The sequence below is a fragment of the Gossypium hirsutum genome, chromosome D05 (assembly GCF_007990345.1).
Source record: "Gossypium hirsutum isolate 1008001.06 chromosome D05, Gossypium_hirsutum_v2.1, whole genome shotgun sequence".
NCBI classification, from domain to species: domain Eukaryota; kingdom Viridiplantae; phylum Streptophyta; class Magnoliopsida; order Malvales; family Malvaceae; genus Gossypium; species Gossypium hirsutum.
The window spans coordinates 3607494-3621228 of NC_053441.1; the positions used below are offsets into that span (position 1 = coordinate 3607494).

The 13735-nt window shown below is 33.9% G+C and overlaps 1 protein-coding gene across 6 annotated transcripts; it reads right to left on the reverse strand.

Annotated features, from left to right (window-relative positions):
• Nucleotides 1-7459: 7459 nt before the first annotated feature.
• Nucleotides 7460-10286, reverse strand: LOC107906998 (calcineurin B-like protein 10). Of its 6 annotated transcripts, none has more exons than XM_016834177.2 (9): nucleotides 10048-10286; nucleotides 9690-9864; nucleotides 9226-9308; nucleotides 8984-9043; nucleotides 8642-8750; nucleotides 8499-8551; nucleotides 8309-8389; nucleotides 8103-8215; nucleotides 7460-7978 (listed from the first exon to the last, which is right to left on the reverse strand). In XM_016834177.2, exons 1-9 carry the CDS (start codon nucleotides 10075-10077, stop codon nucleotides 7921-7923), a joined length of 762 nt encoding a protein of 253 aa, XP_016689666.1. In that variant the 5' UTR covers nucleotides 10078-10286; the 3' UTR covers nucleotides 7460-7920. The 6 variants fall into 6 exon arrangements, 5 of the variants coding, with proteins under 5 accessions (XP_016689666.1, XP_040949091.1, XP_016689667.1 ...); XM_041093157.1 differs by having other exon boundaries at nucleotides 8378-8389; nucleotides 10048-10262; XM_016834178.2 differs by having other exon boundaries at nucleotides 8079-8215; nucleotides 8378-8389; nucleotides 10048-10262.
• Between the last annotated feature and the right edge of the window lie 3449 nt (nucleotides 10287-13735).

The following is a 13735-nucleotide window of genomic DNA, read 5'->3' on the forward strand; positions in this document are numbered from 1 at the left end:
AATTCGTACTTGCCACTTGCACCCTTCTATCAACTTCCAACACTCACCAACATAGATTGTCAGTTTAGAGTCAGCCACCCTGTAGTCGACAGACACCTTCAACCTATAGCACTTAATAGCATCAACACACTCGCCTTTGCTCGCGAATCTTTAACCCACGAACAACTCTTCCGATTCATGATCTTCTAACATCAGGTGAACAGGTATGATGTTCAGGTACTCAAGGAACTCGAAAGCATGCACTGCATCGGGATGGACAACCGACATATGGGCCCCGGGATCATTGCATATGACGATGCCACGATATCGATGACGAAGGTCCTGATGATATAAAGAACACAAAATCTTAATAAAACAACAATAAAAAAAAAACCATACACAATTATAATAAAATAACAAACTATTCTTTTAAAAAAAAGGAACATCAGACTATTCTTTAAACCATAGCAAACAAAATAAATTGTAATATAAAAAAAATTAAAATGGCAAAATAATTACTATTAACATTTTAACACAAATAACATACCTTAATACTAACAGTCTAACCTTAATAAACTATTACTAAAATAATATAACCTTAAATAAAATTACAAACAAAACAGTAAAGAAGCTTAACTCCAATTTTTTTAGGGGAAGAGGCGGCGAACCTTCAAAAATTTTTTTCTCACTTCAAGTTAAAAACTGATGTGTGGGGGTTTGGGACCAAACCAAAACCCATTTATAAAAAAAAAATTAATGTAATAAAATTATATTTTTTATGAAAAGAAACCAAACTGGTACAATAATTTTCAAGTATTGGAACTCAGGCCTATGATGGCTGGCAGTCTGTTGTGGATGTGACCCGTCAGTCATGGACTCGAATTCCAATATCCGAAAATTAAAATGTCAAATTTTTTCAGCTTTAAAAAACATAATTTATTATAAAACAATAGGGTATTGCCTGACACATCGACGACATCAATAAAAATATTTTTTTCTATTATACATGTAAAAAATGGTGTATTTTGGGTTTGAAATACGGGTGTCGCCGATTGATCTGGCTACACCCAAAAAAAAATATTTTTTTTAAAAGGAGAGGGGTGTTGCTGATTGGTTAGGCGATACCAACTTTTTATTGTAGAATTTGCCTAAATTCATTAATATTAATGCCCTTATCCTATTTTGATATTTATTTTATATTATTTATGTAAAAAACCCTAAATTTAAGTTTTGTGTTAATATTTATATTAATATTAAAGAAATATAATTATATTAATATTAAATAAAATAAAAACCGTCCCTCCCCCTCCCCCACCATTGGAACCTCCCATTTTCTCCGTAGTCATTGGTAAAAAATAAGCAATCGAAACAACCGAGATGAGAAAACAAAACCAAAAACAGAGATCATAGTCCCAAAGTTTCAATCTTGTCAAGTTTATCTGCAACCTGTCTAAACTTTAAAATAGAACCCAGACCTCTTAATGTACAAAGACATTTTCGATTGCTTATTTTTTTAGAAGTGACAGATATAAGGGGGGACGGGGACGGTTGTGACTGGTGAAGGGAGCTCCGGTGGGGAGGGTATTGGGAATTATCCATATTTATGGAAAATCAAAGATATGGGTATCAAATAATGGAAAGTCAAAGATATGGGTATCAAATATTGGAAAGTCAAAGATATGGGTATCAAATATTGGAAAGTCAAAGATATGGGTATCGAGATATTGGCATAATAAAATCTGAGATATTTGCAATATATGGTCCCTAATTGTAAAGTGACTTTGTAAGTTGATCCCTGAACCTCAACTATAAATAGGCATAACCATCTCTCATTCTGTATCTCAAACTTGCCATTCTCTACTTAAGGCATTGTTTTCTCTCTCTCTCTTTGTAAATTCTCACTTGTATTTTGGAGTGAAATATATTTGGTAGTGCCCGAGGACGTAGGCAAAATTTGCTGAACCTCGTTAAATTCTTGTGTTCTTTATTGTATTATTCTGCATGAATTGTGTGTGTGATTGTAGTGATTTATTGTGCTATTAAATTACGATTGAGGGATATTCTGGCTAGGAAAGACCTGGTACTTAAGCGATCCTTGCGATCCACCTCTCTTTCCTGGGAATTGAACTTAGTGTGATTTTTTTAGTACAATAATTTTACTCTTTTACACGCTTCCGCACAATAATTGGTATCAGAGCTAGATTCGTACTTGGGGAATACGATCGTTCACGGCACTGTTCACGTACTGTAGTTGGGATTGAGGAGAAAAAATGGAAAAGTCATCGTCAAAGACTACTGTGACCAATGCGAAATTTGAAGTAGAGAAATTTGATGGTACCAATAATTTTGGTATGTGGCAATGTGAGATCCTGGATGTCTTATGTCAGCAAGAGCTGGATATAGCCCTTGAAGAAAAACCTGACAAGATGGATTACAAGGAGTGGGCCAAGATCAATAGACAGGCATGTGGAACAATTCGCCTATGTTTGGCCAAAGAGCAGAAGTACTCTGTCATGAGGGAGACATCAGCGAAGAAGTTGTGGGATACACTGAAAGAAAAATTTCTAACAAAAAGTCTTGAAAATAGGCTTTATATGAAAAAGAAACTTTATCGATTCACGTATGCACCCGGTATGTCGATGAATGACCATGTGAACTCATTCAATAAAATTTTAGCAGACTTGCTAAATTTGGATGAGAAATTTGAAGATGAAGACAAGGCATTATTGTTGTTGAATTCCCTTCCTGATGAATATGATCATCTTACCACCACATTGCTTCATGGGAAGGACACGATCACATTTGATGCAGTCTGTAGTGCGTTGTATAGATCTGAGACTCGAAAGAAAGATAAAAGAGATCACAGAGATACAACCGCAGAAGTCTTAACAGTAAGAGGTCGTTCACACAGCAGCAAATCTGGTAGAAGGGGAAAGTCCAAAGGGAGACCCGCCAAAGATGAATGTGCCTTTTGCCGTGAAAAATGGCATTGGAAAAAGAATTGTCCTAAGCTACAAAAGGGCAAGGCTATTTCTAATGCATGTGTAGCGGAGCATGATGAGGAGTCAGACTTTAGCTTGGTTGGCATGGCAATGGCATGTCAAACGGATGAGTGGATTTTGGATTCAGGATGTACTTACCATATGTGTCCTAATAAGGACTGGTTTTCTAGTCTTAAAGAGCTAGAAGGTGGAATTGTTCTTATGGGAAATGATAGTGCTTGTAAGACAATGGGAGTAGGTACAGTCCAATTGAAGAATCACGACGGCTCAATCCAAGTCTTGACAGATGTTCGCTACGTACCTAGCCTGAAGAAAAATCTCATCTCATTAGGTGCCCTAGAATCTAAAGGGCTCACAATCACTTTGAGAGATGGATTACTAAAAGTAGTAGCTGGGCAACTGACGGTGATGAAAGGCACAAGAAGAAATAACTTGTATTTTTTAAATGGAAGTACAGTTATTGGATCAACATCAACAGTTTCTACAAAAGATGTAGATTCAGAGGCTACCAGATTATGGCATATGCGATTGGGACATGCTGGTGAAAAAGCTTTGCAGACATTGGTGAAGCAAGGCTTATTGAAAGGTGCAAATTCTTGCAAAATGGAATTCTGTGAACATTGTGTTCTGGGCAAGCAGAAGAGGGTAAAATTTGGTCCAGCAATTCACAATACGAAATGAATCCTAGACTATGTTCACAGTGATGTGTAGGGACCTACCAAAGTAGCTTCTTTGGGAGGTATGCACTATTTTGTTACTTTTGTTGATGATTATTCAAGAAAAGTATGGGTGTATCTAATGAAAAGAAAAAGTGAAGTTTTGGATGCATTTCTGAAATGGAAGAAGATGGTGGAGACTCAGACTGGTCGAAAGGTCAAACGACTTCGATCAGATAATGGTACTGAGTACAAAAACGATCCATTTCTACAAGTATGCCAAGATGAGAACATTGTGCGACACTTCACTGTTCGGGATACACCACAGCAAAATGGGGTGGCAGAACGAATGAATCAAACTATACTGGAGAAAGTTCGATGTATGTTGTCCAATGCTGGATTAGGCAAAGAATTTTGGGCTGAGGCAGTTACATATGCGTACCATCTAATTAACCGTTTGCCATCAGCTGCAATAAATGGAAAAACTCCTATGGAGATGTGGACTGGTAAATCTGCTACTGATTATGATTCTTTGCATGTATTTGGTTCCACTGCATATTATCATGTAAAAGAATCTAAGTTAGACCCAAGAGCAAAGAAAGCATTATTCTTGGGTATAACTGATGGAGTAAAAGGATATCGTCTCTGGTGTCCTGATACAAGGAAGATTGTTTTCAGTAGAGATGTGACTTTTGATGAATCAACCATGTTGAAGTACAATGATTCACAAAAGGATGACAAAACCAGTAGTACTTTGCAGTAGGTGGAGCTTGAAAAGGTTAACGATGATCTAGCTAATATTGAAGGGACAAATGATGAAGAGGTTCCTACCCAAGAATCTCTACAGCAATAAGATTCAATTGCATATAGAAGGCCAAGAAGAGAGATTCGTAAGCCTGCTCGCTTTGATGATATAGTGGCCTATGCACTTCCAATTACAGATGATGATGTTCCTTCTACTTACACAGAAGTAATAAGTAACCCTGATGGTGTAAAGTGGAAGCAAGAAATGAATGAAGGAATGCAGTCTCTTCATAAAAATAAGACTTGGGAGTTGGTGACACTACCTAAGGGAAAGAAGGCAATTGGATGCAAATGGGTATATGCAAAGAAGGAAGGATTTCTTGATAAAAATGAAATTCGATACAAGGCTAGATTAGTAGTAAAGGGTTACGCTCAGAAAGAAGGAATAGACTACAATGAAGTGTTTTCTCCAGTTGTGAAGCATTTGTCTATTCGGATTTTGCTAGCCTTGGTTGCGCAATATGATCTTGAACTAGTTCAGCTTGATGTGAAGACCGCGTTTTTACACGGTGATTTGGAAGAGGAAATCTATATGACTCAGCCAGATGGATTCAAGGTTGCTGGAAAAGAAAATTGGGTTTGCAAACTGACAAAGTCGCTTTATGGATTGAAGCAATCTCCGAGGCAGTGGTACAAGCAATTTGATCAGTTCATGAAAGGGCAAAGGTACACAAGAAGTAAATTTGATCATTGCGTGTATTTTCAGAAGCTACAAGAAGGAACTTTCATATACTTGCTCTTATATGTTGATGATATGCTAATAGCATCTAAGAGCAAAGTTGAGATTGAAAGATTGAAGACTCAACTCAATCTCGAGTTTGAGATGAAAGATCTAGGAGAAGCTAAAAAGATTCTCGGCATGGAAATATGGAGAGATAGAGCTCATGATAGAGTTAGCTTGTCTCAGAAGCAGTATTTGAAAAAGGTACTACAGCAGTTTGGCATGAACGAGCAGACAAAACCTGTAAGTACCCCCTTGGCTTCTCATTTCAAGCTTTCTGCACAACTATCTCCTTCGACGAATACGGAACGAGAATACATGTTGCAAGTTCCGTATTCTAATGCAGTAGGTAGCTTGATGTATGCAATGGTGTGTACAAGACCCGACATTTCACAGGCAGTTAGTATAGTGAGCAGGTATATCCATAATCCTGGAAAAGGACATTGGCAAGCTGTGAAATGGATTCTACGGTATATTCATAAGACCATGGATATTGGATTATTGTTCAAGCAGGATACTACACTTGGTAAAGGTGTTGTTGGGTACGTTGATTCTGATTATGCCGGTGATTTGGACAAACGAAGATCAACCACTGGTTATGTGTTTACTCTTGCTGGAGGACCAATAAGTTGGAAGTCTACACTGCAGTCTACAGTTGCGTTGTCAACCACAGAAGCTGAATACATGGCTGTAACAGAGGCTGTAAAGGAAGCTATTTGGTTACAAGGTATGGTTAAAACCTTGGGATTGGTCCAGGAGCATATTAATGTGTATTGTGATAGTCAAAGTGCTATTCATTTAGCAAAGAATCAAGTCTATCATGCACGTACAAAGCATATCGATGTACGTTTCCACTTTGTGCGGGAAATTATTGATGAGGGGAAAATTCACCTTCAGAAGATTAAGACTGCAGATAATCCCGCAGATATGATGACCAAGGTGGTAACAACAATCAAGTTCGAACATTGTTTGAACTTGATCAATATTATGCATGTTTAACAGTTGAAGAAGGCACTATCAAGTGTTGTTGACAAAGACAGAGAGAATTGTGTGAAGATAAGATTACTCGAATCAAATCTTCAAGGTGGAGATTATTGGGAATTATCCATATTTATGGAAAATCAAAGATATGGGTATCAAATAATGGAAAGTCAAAGATATGGGTATCAAATATTGGAAAGTCAAATATATGGGTATCAAATATTGGAAAGTCAAAGATATGGGTATCGAGATATTGGCATAATAAAATCTGAGATATTTGCAATATATGGTCCCTAATTGTAAAGTGACTTTGCAAGTTGATCCCTGAACCTCAACTATAAATAGGCATAACTATCTCTCATTCTGTATCTCAAACTTGCCATTCTCTACTTAAGGCATTGTTTTCTCTCTCTCTCTTTGTAAATTCTCACTTGTATTTTGGAGTGAAATATATTTGGTAGTGCCCGAGGACGTAGGCAAAATTTGCTGAACCTCGTTAAATTCTTGTGTTCTTTATTGTATTATTTTGCATGAATTGTGTGTGTGATTGTAGTGATTTATTGTGCTATTAAATTACGATTGAGGGATATTCTGGCTAGGAAAGACCTGGTACTTAAGCGATCCTTGCGATCCAACTCTCTTTCCTGGGAATTGAACTTAGTGTGATTTTTTAGTACAATAATTTTACTCTTTTACACGCTTCCGCACAACAGAGGGGGAAAGGGAGAGGGTCGGGGTGTAGGTGTGGGTGGGGGTGGGGGATTTTTATTTTATTTAATATTACATTTAAATTTAAATTTAAATTATTATATGTTTTTAAAAATATTTATGTATTTTTTTAATATTTTTAGATTTAGTGTCAAATGAAAGTATTTGTAAATTTTGAAAGTTATTTTTTAAAACTTATGATTAAATTAATATATTATATTAAAGTTGAAAGTTAAGTTGGTTGTTATACTGATTTTAACAGAAATGACCAAAATGACTTAATTGTGAATGCTTAAATTGAAAACTTTTTATTTTTAATATCTAAAATAAATAAAAAAAATTATAGTTAGATGATTATTTGTGTAATTTACCTTATTTTTGAAATTTTTTTATAAATTTCTTGCATTTTTATATTTTCTGAATATTTTTTATAAGTTTTAAATTATATACCGATTTTATTTTTTGAAAATTTTTATAAATTTTATATTATATACCAATAAATAATATCATACAAACATGAAATATACCTGAATTACTGCACCATTTAATTCTTTTTTAAAGGTTAATGACTAAATTTTTCTTAAAAGAAATTATGATATAAAAATTGGGAACTAAATTTATCATTATATTTATTTTCTTTCACGAGATAAAAATTTAAAATTAACAAAATCACAAAATCAAGCATAAATAAATCCCGGAAATTCTACGATACGCTAAAGCGCACACCAAAATTTTTAACTTTGACTAAAGTTGAGTAAACCCTAGTCGAGAGAACAGTAGTGAATGCACTCAATTTCAAGTCTTTGTACTGTACTTCATTGTGGGCATACAATGCACTCCGGACTTTTTGTTTCTTGTAAAGTATTCATATCCAACATAATATGATTATGGGATATGAGCCTTCAAAATTAGCTCCGGATAACATAGACACATATACAGTTGGAGAGCTTAATCAAAATGATTTGGTTGCTGTCACCGTCAGGCAGTGTTCGCGCGGACCGGACACACTATATTTACTTCATCGCCCGCAATGAGGTCTTTGTGGCATTTTAGCCTAACATCACTTCGGTTAGAAGTCTTCAACTCCAGTGTTGTAAACGAAACTGGGAAAGAAGGTAGTAATGCACCTGAGGATCAATAATAACATAAACCAGAGAGACGATAAATTACCGGAGATAGGAAAGGGCCAAGGGGTCAATCAAAAAGACTAGATTGGGAGTGCAATACTGGAAATAGGAGTTCTTCACGGACTTTAAATGCGGAAGAGTCATGTTCCTCAAGAGGTTGGGATTACGAAGCACAAATGCTTTCCATTCTTCTTTGTTTATTTTACCATCCTTGTCCGCGTCTGCATCATCAAATGTCTGCAGAAATATGAAAATCCTGTAAGCCATTGAATGCTTTACAAAAAGAAATTACAACAGTAAAAGCAAAGAATTTAAACTTCAGAGAGCGACTTTGTCAATGATTTCCTCGAGAAGGTCATCCGACAAATTCATTCCAGATTCCATCAAAATGGCAATCACCATTTGCTTAACCTGGCATTCAACCAAAAAGTTAATTAGCTAAAATGTGAAAACTGCAGGAAGGCCATTGTCCCAGAGCCATTTACAGGACACTGAACTCAGGTTAGAACTGCTTACTCACTTCTTCTCGCTCGATAAAACCTGTTTGTCTCAGGTCATACAATCTAAATGCAACTGCAAGACATTAACAAGGATGCAGATGAGACAAAGCTATAAATCAATATTTAAATGGTACAAAGCAAATGATTTCCTAAGAACCCTTACAATCAATTTTATCTTCTAAAGGGGCACATGGATGAAACACGTTCAGTGCATGGACAAATTCCTCAAATTCGATGACACCATTTCTCTTTTCATCAAAAAGATCAAAAACCTGCAATAGAAGGGATTAACAGGTAGGAAATTCTAGGTAATTGATCAGTCATTAATTAAAGCACACATCAAGACAAAAAACGAACTCAACTAAGTAAATTACAACAATAACAATTTCCCAAATTCTAGATGAACAATTCATCTTCTTTTCAAACTTGGTTCCAATATCAATCATGGGATATAGAAGAAACTGGTATTTTTCAAGGAAAAGAAAAAAGAGAGAGAAACTCTTACCCTGTCAAGAAAGAGATTGCTGCCTATGGGTGTCTGGAACAAGGCTAACTGAAGCTCTTCCTATAACACAAAGAAAGAAATTGGAACTTCATTAATATTTTTGACATTTAATTTATGGCATTGTAAACAAATTCTGCTGAAACGTCAACTTGAAGCAATGCATTCATATAAAATTAAGCTATGAAAAAGGAAAAATCATAACAAAGTTTATGACACCTAATTGCCTCTGAATCTCAATTTACCTTGTGAATTAATCCATCATCGATTATTGAGCTACTCAGCTTCTTGAAGAGTTCGTACAATGCCTCGACTTCATTCACCGAAACTGAATCACGAGTTCAAAGGAACCAATCAACTATGTTAGTTTTCTGGGGAAAAAAAAGCTGGGGAAAAAAAAGTAAAAGTAAGAATATACTCTCCAAGTTTTAATTTAACAATAGATAATACCTAAGTTACAAGAGTTGAATATTGGATCTGGGTATGCATGATGCATCCAGTGTAAAGTATACTCAATTTTTCAAAAGATTTTTTATATATTTGAAGAATCAGAATCGTATAAGGCATAAAGTTTGATCCAATACCCGTCAAATATACAATTTTACCCCCACTGTTGGAGCAATAAAGACATTGTAACTAAACCTCAATAATGATAATCAAAAAAATTTTGAAGGAAAAAAAAAAGGAAAAGAAGGAAAATCAGAAATACATCGGGATTCATGAGCGAGCCGGGTAAGATCAGTGAACTCATAGATGCATTTCTTGGGTCGGGGCCGGCATCCAAAGCAATTAGACGTTGCATAAATCAAGAAATCGATCACTATAAGGACCGGTAAGAAAGCAGATGCACAGATCCGTTCTCCCGCCGTTAGGGAACTCGACCGCTGCTCATCATAATTAAAATGCAAAGAAGAAAGGCACTAAATCAACCACTTGTCACAACTCATTCCAGCAAAAGAAAAAAAAATCCGTAGTCTCTTATAACAACGAACAAAATAAAAACTCTGCAATTTAGGAGATTATTTAAATGGATAAACAAAGAAGAAAGATGGGTGATAAAGAAGTACAAAGAATTGGGTTTTGCCAGTTGAATCCATAGCTTCAAACAATCACACATCAGAGACGAAGATCCTTATGTCCTTAGACTCTCCTTTCCCAGTATTGTTGCTTAATCAACAGATTGACAACTCTTTATATCTCTCTCAACGAGAGATTCTGATAGGCTTCATAATGAGAAGACGAAACGCTTAAAGACTTGCTTTTCTTTCCTGGCTGACATTGATAAGCATTGACACGTGGCTTTCCAATCATATAATTTTTAACATTTAAAAATGTTAAAAAGTTTCGTTACGTTTTCGTTTTAAGATATATCACCACAAGATTTGATGTTTGAATTTTCTTTTCTCGATGTAAGGTGTGATAAGTAAACTTTGTTGGATGAATATATTATTTTATTTTTTAACTATTTTATTTTAAATTTTTTTAGGTAATATTTAAAATTATTTATAATCACTCACTAACTCATAAATAGGAAAATAATAAACAGCAACAAAGCCAATAAATTATTTGGAACAGAATTAAATAGTATATTTTGATGATAGTACTATTTTAATAATTTAAAAAATTAAATAAATTTGTTGCCATTGACATAAAGCTTCTCAACCAATCATATTCCCTTTGCAAAGTTGAAAAGGGAATCAAATATAAACAAATTGTCTAAATACATATTTTATTAGCAATAATGCAGCCATTCAATAATTACGTGGATTAGGTTTAAAAAATAAAAAAAGGTATAAAGCAATGTATGCATTGATTATTCGATCTCGTGGCTAATAATAACCTAGTATTTGTTTAATAGTATCATTCGAACATTCTCACAACATAATTAATAATATTGTAAATTTGTGGATCTACGCATTTTCTATGCAATAACCTCAATGGCCCGACCGTCATTGGGCCAAAGCATCCAAAAGTGCTGATAAATGACAATTATTAATAGTATGATTTCATAAGTTAACTTTCCATGTCAAGCAAATCATATTCGAACAAACCCTGATAATTATTTTAAAATTTCCGCCCTTCTTTGGGTCGAGTGAGTAGTAAATTTTGATTTCTTTTAGTCATTAATTCGATTGTATTTATATTCTATGTAAGGGTTGGACTTACTTATAAATATTTAAATGTATATCATTTATATTTATAATTATAATTTTAAAAAACTGAATTCATAAATTAATAAGCTGAAAGTCGTCGATTCTCATTTTCTTGTAAGGCATGATCTGTGGCAGAGCCAAGTTAAAGCCCAGGGGGCTACTTATGTAACAGCTCGATTTTGGGTCTAGTCGGAACAGTGGTTTCGGGACTACAAATCCGACGAGAAAAAAATGTAATGGCCTGAATTTTCAAAGGTGTCGGAATGGTGATTCGAGATCACTAAATTCGACAAATAAGTAGAAAATATTATTAATTTAGTGAGTATAAGTTAAATGTGAAGTTAGGAAAAATTTTGAAATAGTGAATAGTGCACTAGAAATAAATATTAAAATAATTAGAATCGAAAATAAGGTATTGAGACCTCAGAGATTTTAAACCAAGCCATAAATATTTTTATAAATATTTATGGAGTGTTAAAAAGTTGGTATTAAAGTTTCGTCAAGAAATTTTAAAGTTCCGATAATTAATTGAACAAAAAGGACTAAATTGTAACAAATGCAAAATTATAGTAAATGATTAAATAGCTTAAATGATAAAAGGAAGATGGCTTAAAAGGAAAATAGACCCAAGTTCTATTTGGGCTGGACGGCAAAGGCAGAAAATCAGGAGAATTAAGGGTAAAATTGGAATATTGCAAAATTTACTTAATAAAGCTAGGACCAAAGTGGAATTATCTGGATTTCTCTTCATTTTTCTGCATTCTCATCAGCTAAAACACCATGGAAGGGTTTCTTCAAGCTGGTTCTTCATGTTTTTACTGCAAGTAAGTTCAATTCTTGATCATTTCTTGAATTTTTTGTATTTTTATGACTTTTACAACTAGGCCCACTTGTTGAATTCATTAGTTTTTGATTTTATAAAAGAGGTTGAAAGTTGATATGAATATGTGCTGGAAGTATATGATGATTTAGCATGAAATTGGAGCTTTAAATTGTTCATATGCTGATTTTATTGAAAGAATTGAATAGAAAGTGAATGTTTGGGACCTAATAGTAAAAGAGTTTGAAGTTAGAGCTATATGTGGAAATTCTGAATTTCAATAGTTGTGAAATAACTTATAATGTCTAGGTAAAGTATTAATTGAGAGAATTAGATCAATTGAGGGGTTAATTGAGAAAGAACTGAATTGTATAAACTGTGAAATTTGAGGCAAAATAGAAATCAACATTTTGCACTAAAACAGTTTTGGACAGCAGCAGCAGTCTAACTTTGAAAAATCACCAAAAATTGTAGAGATTGGATTAGAGGATGAATAAAATATGAAATTAAAGCTTATTGAGTCTAGTTTCTTATAAAAGAAAAGGTGTAAGCAATGGAATTGTGAATCATGAGATATAATGGATTTTGTGAGACAAGGTCAGGATGAATTCGGGTTCCCCTGTTCTGACTTTGGAAAATCATTAAAAATTGTAAAAAAATGATTATGAGTTATAATTTATATGGTTAGAATCCTTAATGAGTCTATTTTCATAATAAATAAACGGAAACATTATCCGAATTCTGTACAGTGAGAAAATTAATTTTTAGTGAAGAGTGGTCGGAACTGTCAGACAGCAAAACAGGGGACACTTTAAAGAATAAACTGTACTATTTTGCTAAACCAAAAATTCTGAAAATTTTATGGTAAGAAGATATGTGAATCTAGTTTTAGGAAAAATTTACGGATCTTAATTTGGAGCTCTGTAGCTCCGGATAAAAATAATTTAGTGACTCTGACTCGGATAAACAGTTTTGAATATACATGTGAGTGAATAGTGAAATTATAGTTAATGTTGTTTAAGTGTATTATACACATTAAGGATGTGGAATGGAGAGGAGGAGGAGGAAATTTGGGGAAATGTATGAATGATTTGTGTATAATTGGTCATATGCATGATTATAATTGATAAACGATAAAATAGAAATGATGCTTATATTTGTGCATTATTGGATATGGTTTAAGCTCATGTATGAAAATAAAGTTTCATAGTACGAGTGAATAGTATATTTGGTATATGATTGGGCATGAAGTAATGTCTTGAATGGTTTATGAATTAACATCTGTTGGTAAATGTGGCACATTAATAAATGTTGTGCTCATCCATGCTTATAATGCTTATGTTATATGTGTATTTGGCTAACATATTTGGTATACATGCTTAGGCTTTGGCCAAGTAGTGGCTGAATTATGTCACGTTAAATTTATAAGTTATGCATTGAAATGTGATTATTGAATAGAAATTGAAATGGTTTGAATTGAATTATTGAATTAAACTGGAATATTGAAATTGGTGATTGATATGGATTTTATTGGAATTGAAACTGAGAAAGTGGAAATTGATATGTGAGACTGATACTGAACTGAATTACGGAATACTGAATATTGTTATGTATATTGCATTGAATTGTGAAATTACTGAAGTAATAAATTGTTGTAATACTGTGAAACTGATTGAAATAAGTAATTTATAATTGATACTGAACTAAGATGAAAAATTGTACTGAAAGTGAATTAAATACCCTATTAACTCGTCGGGTTAGTCGGATATAGTTGGCATGCCA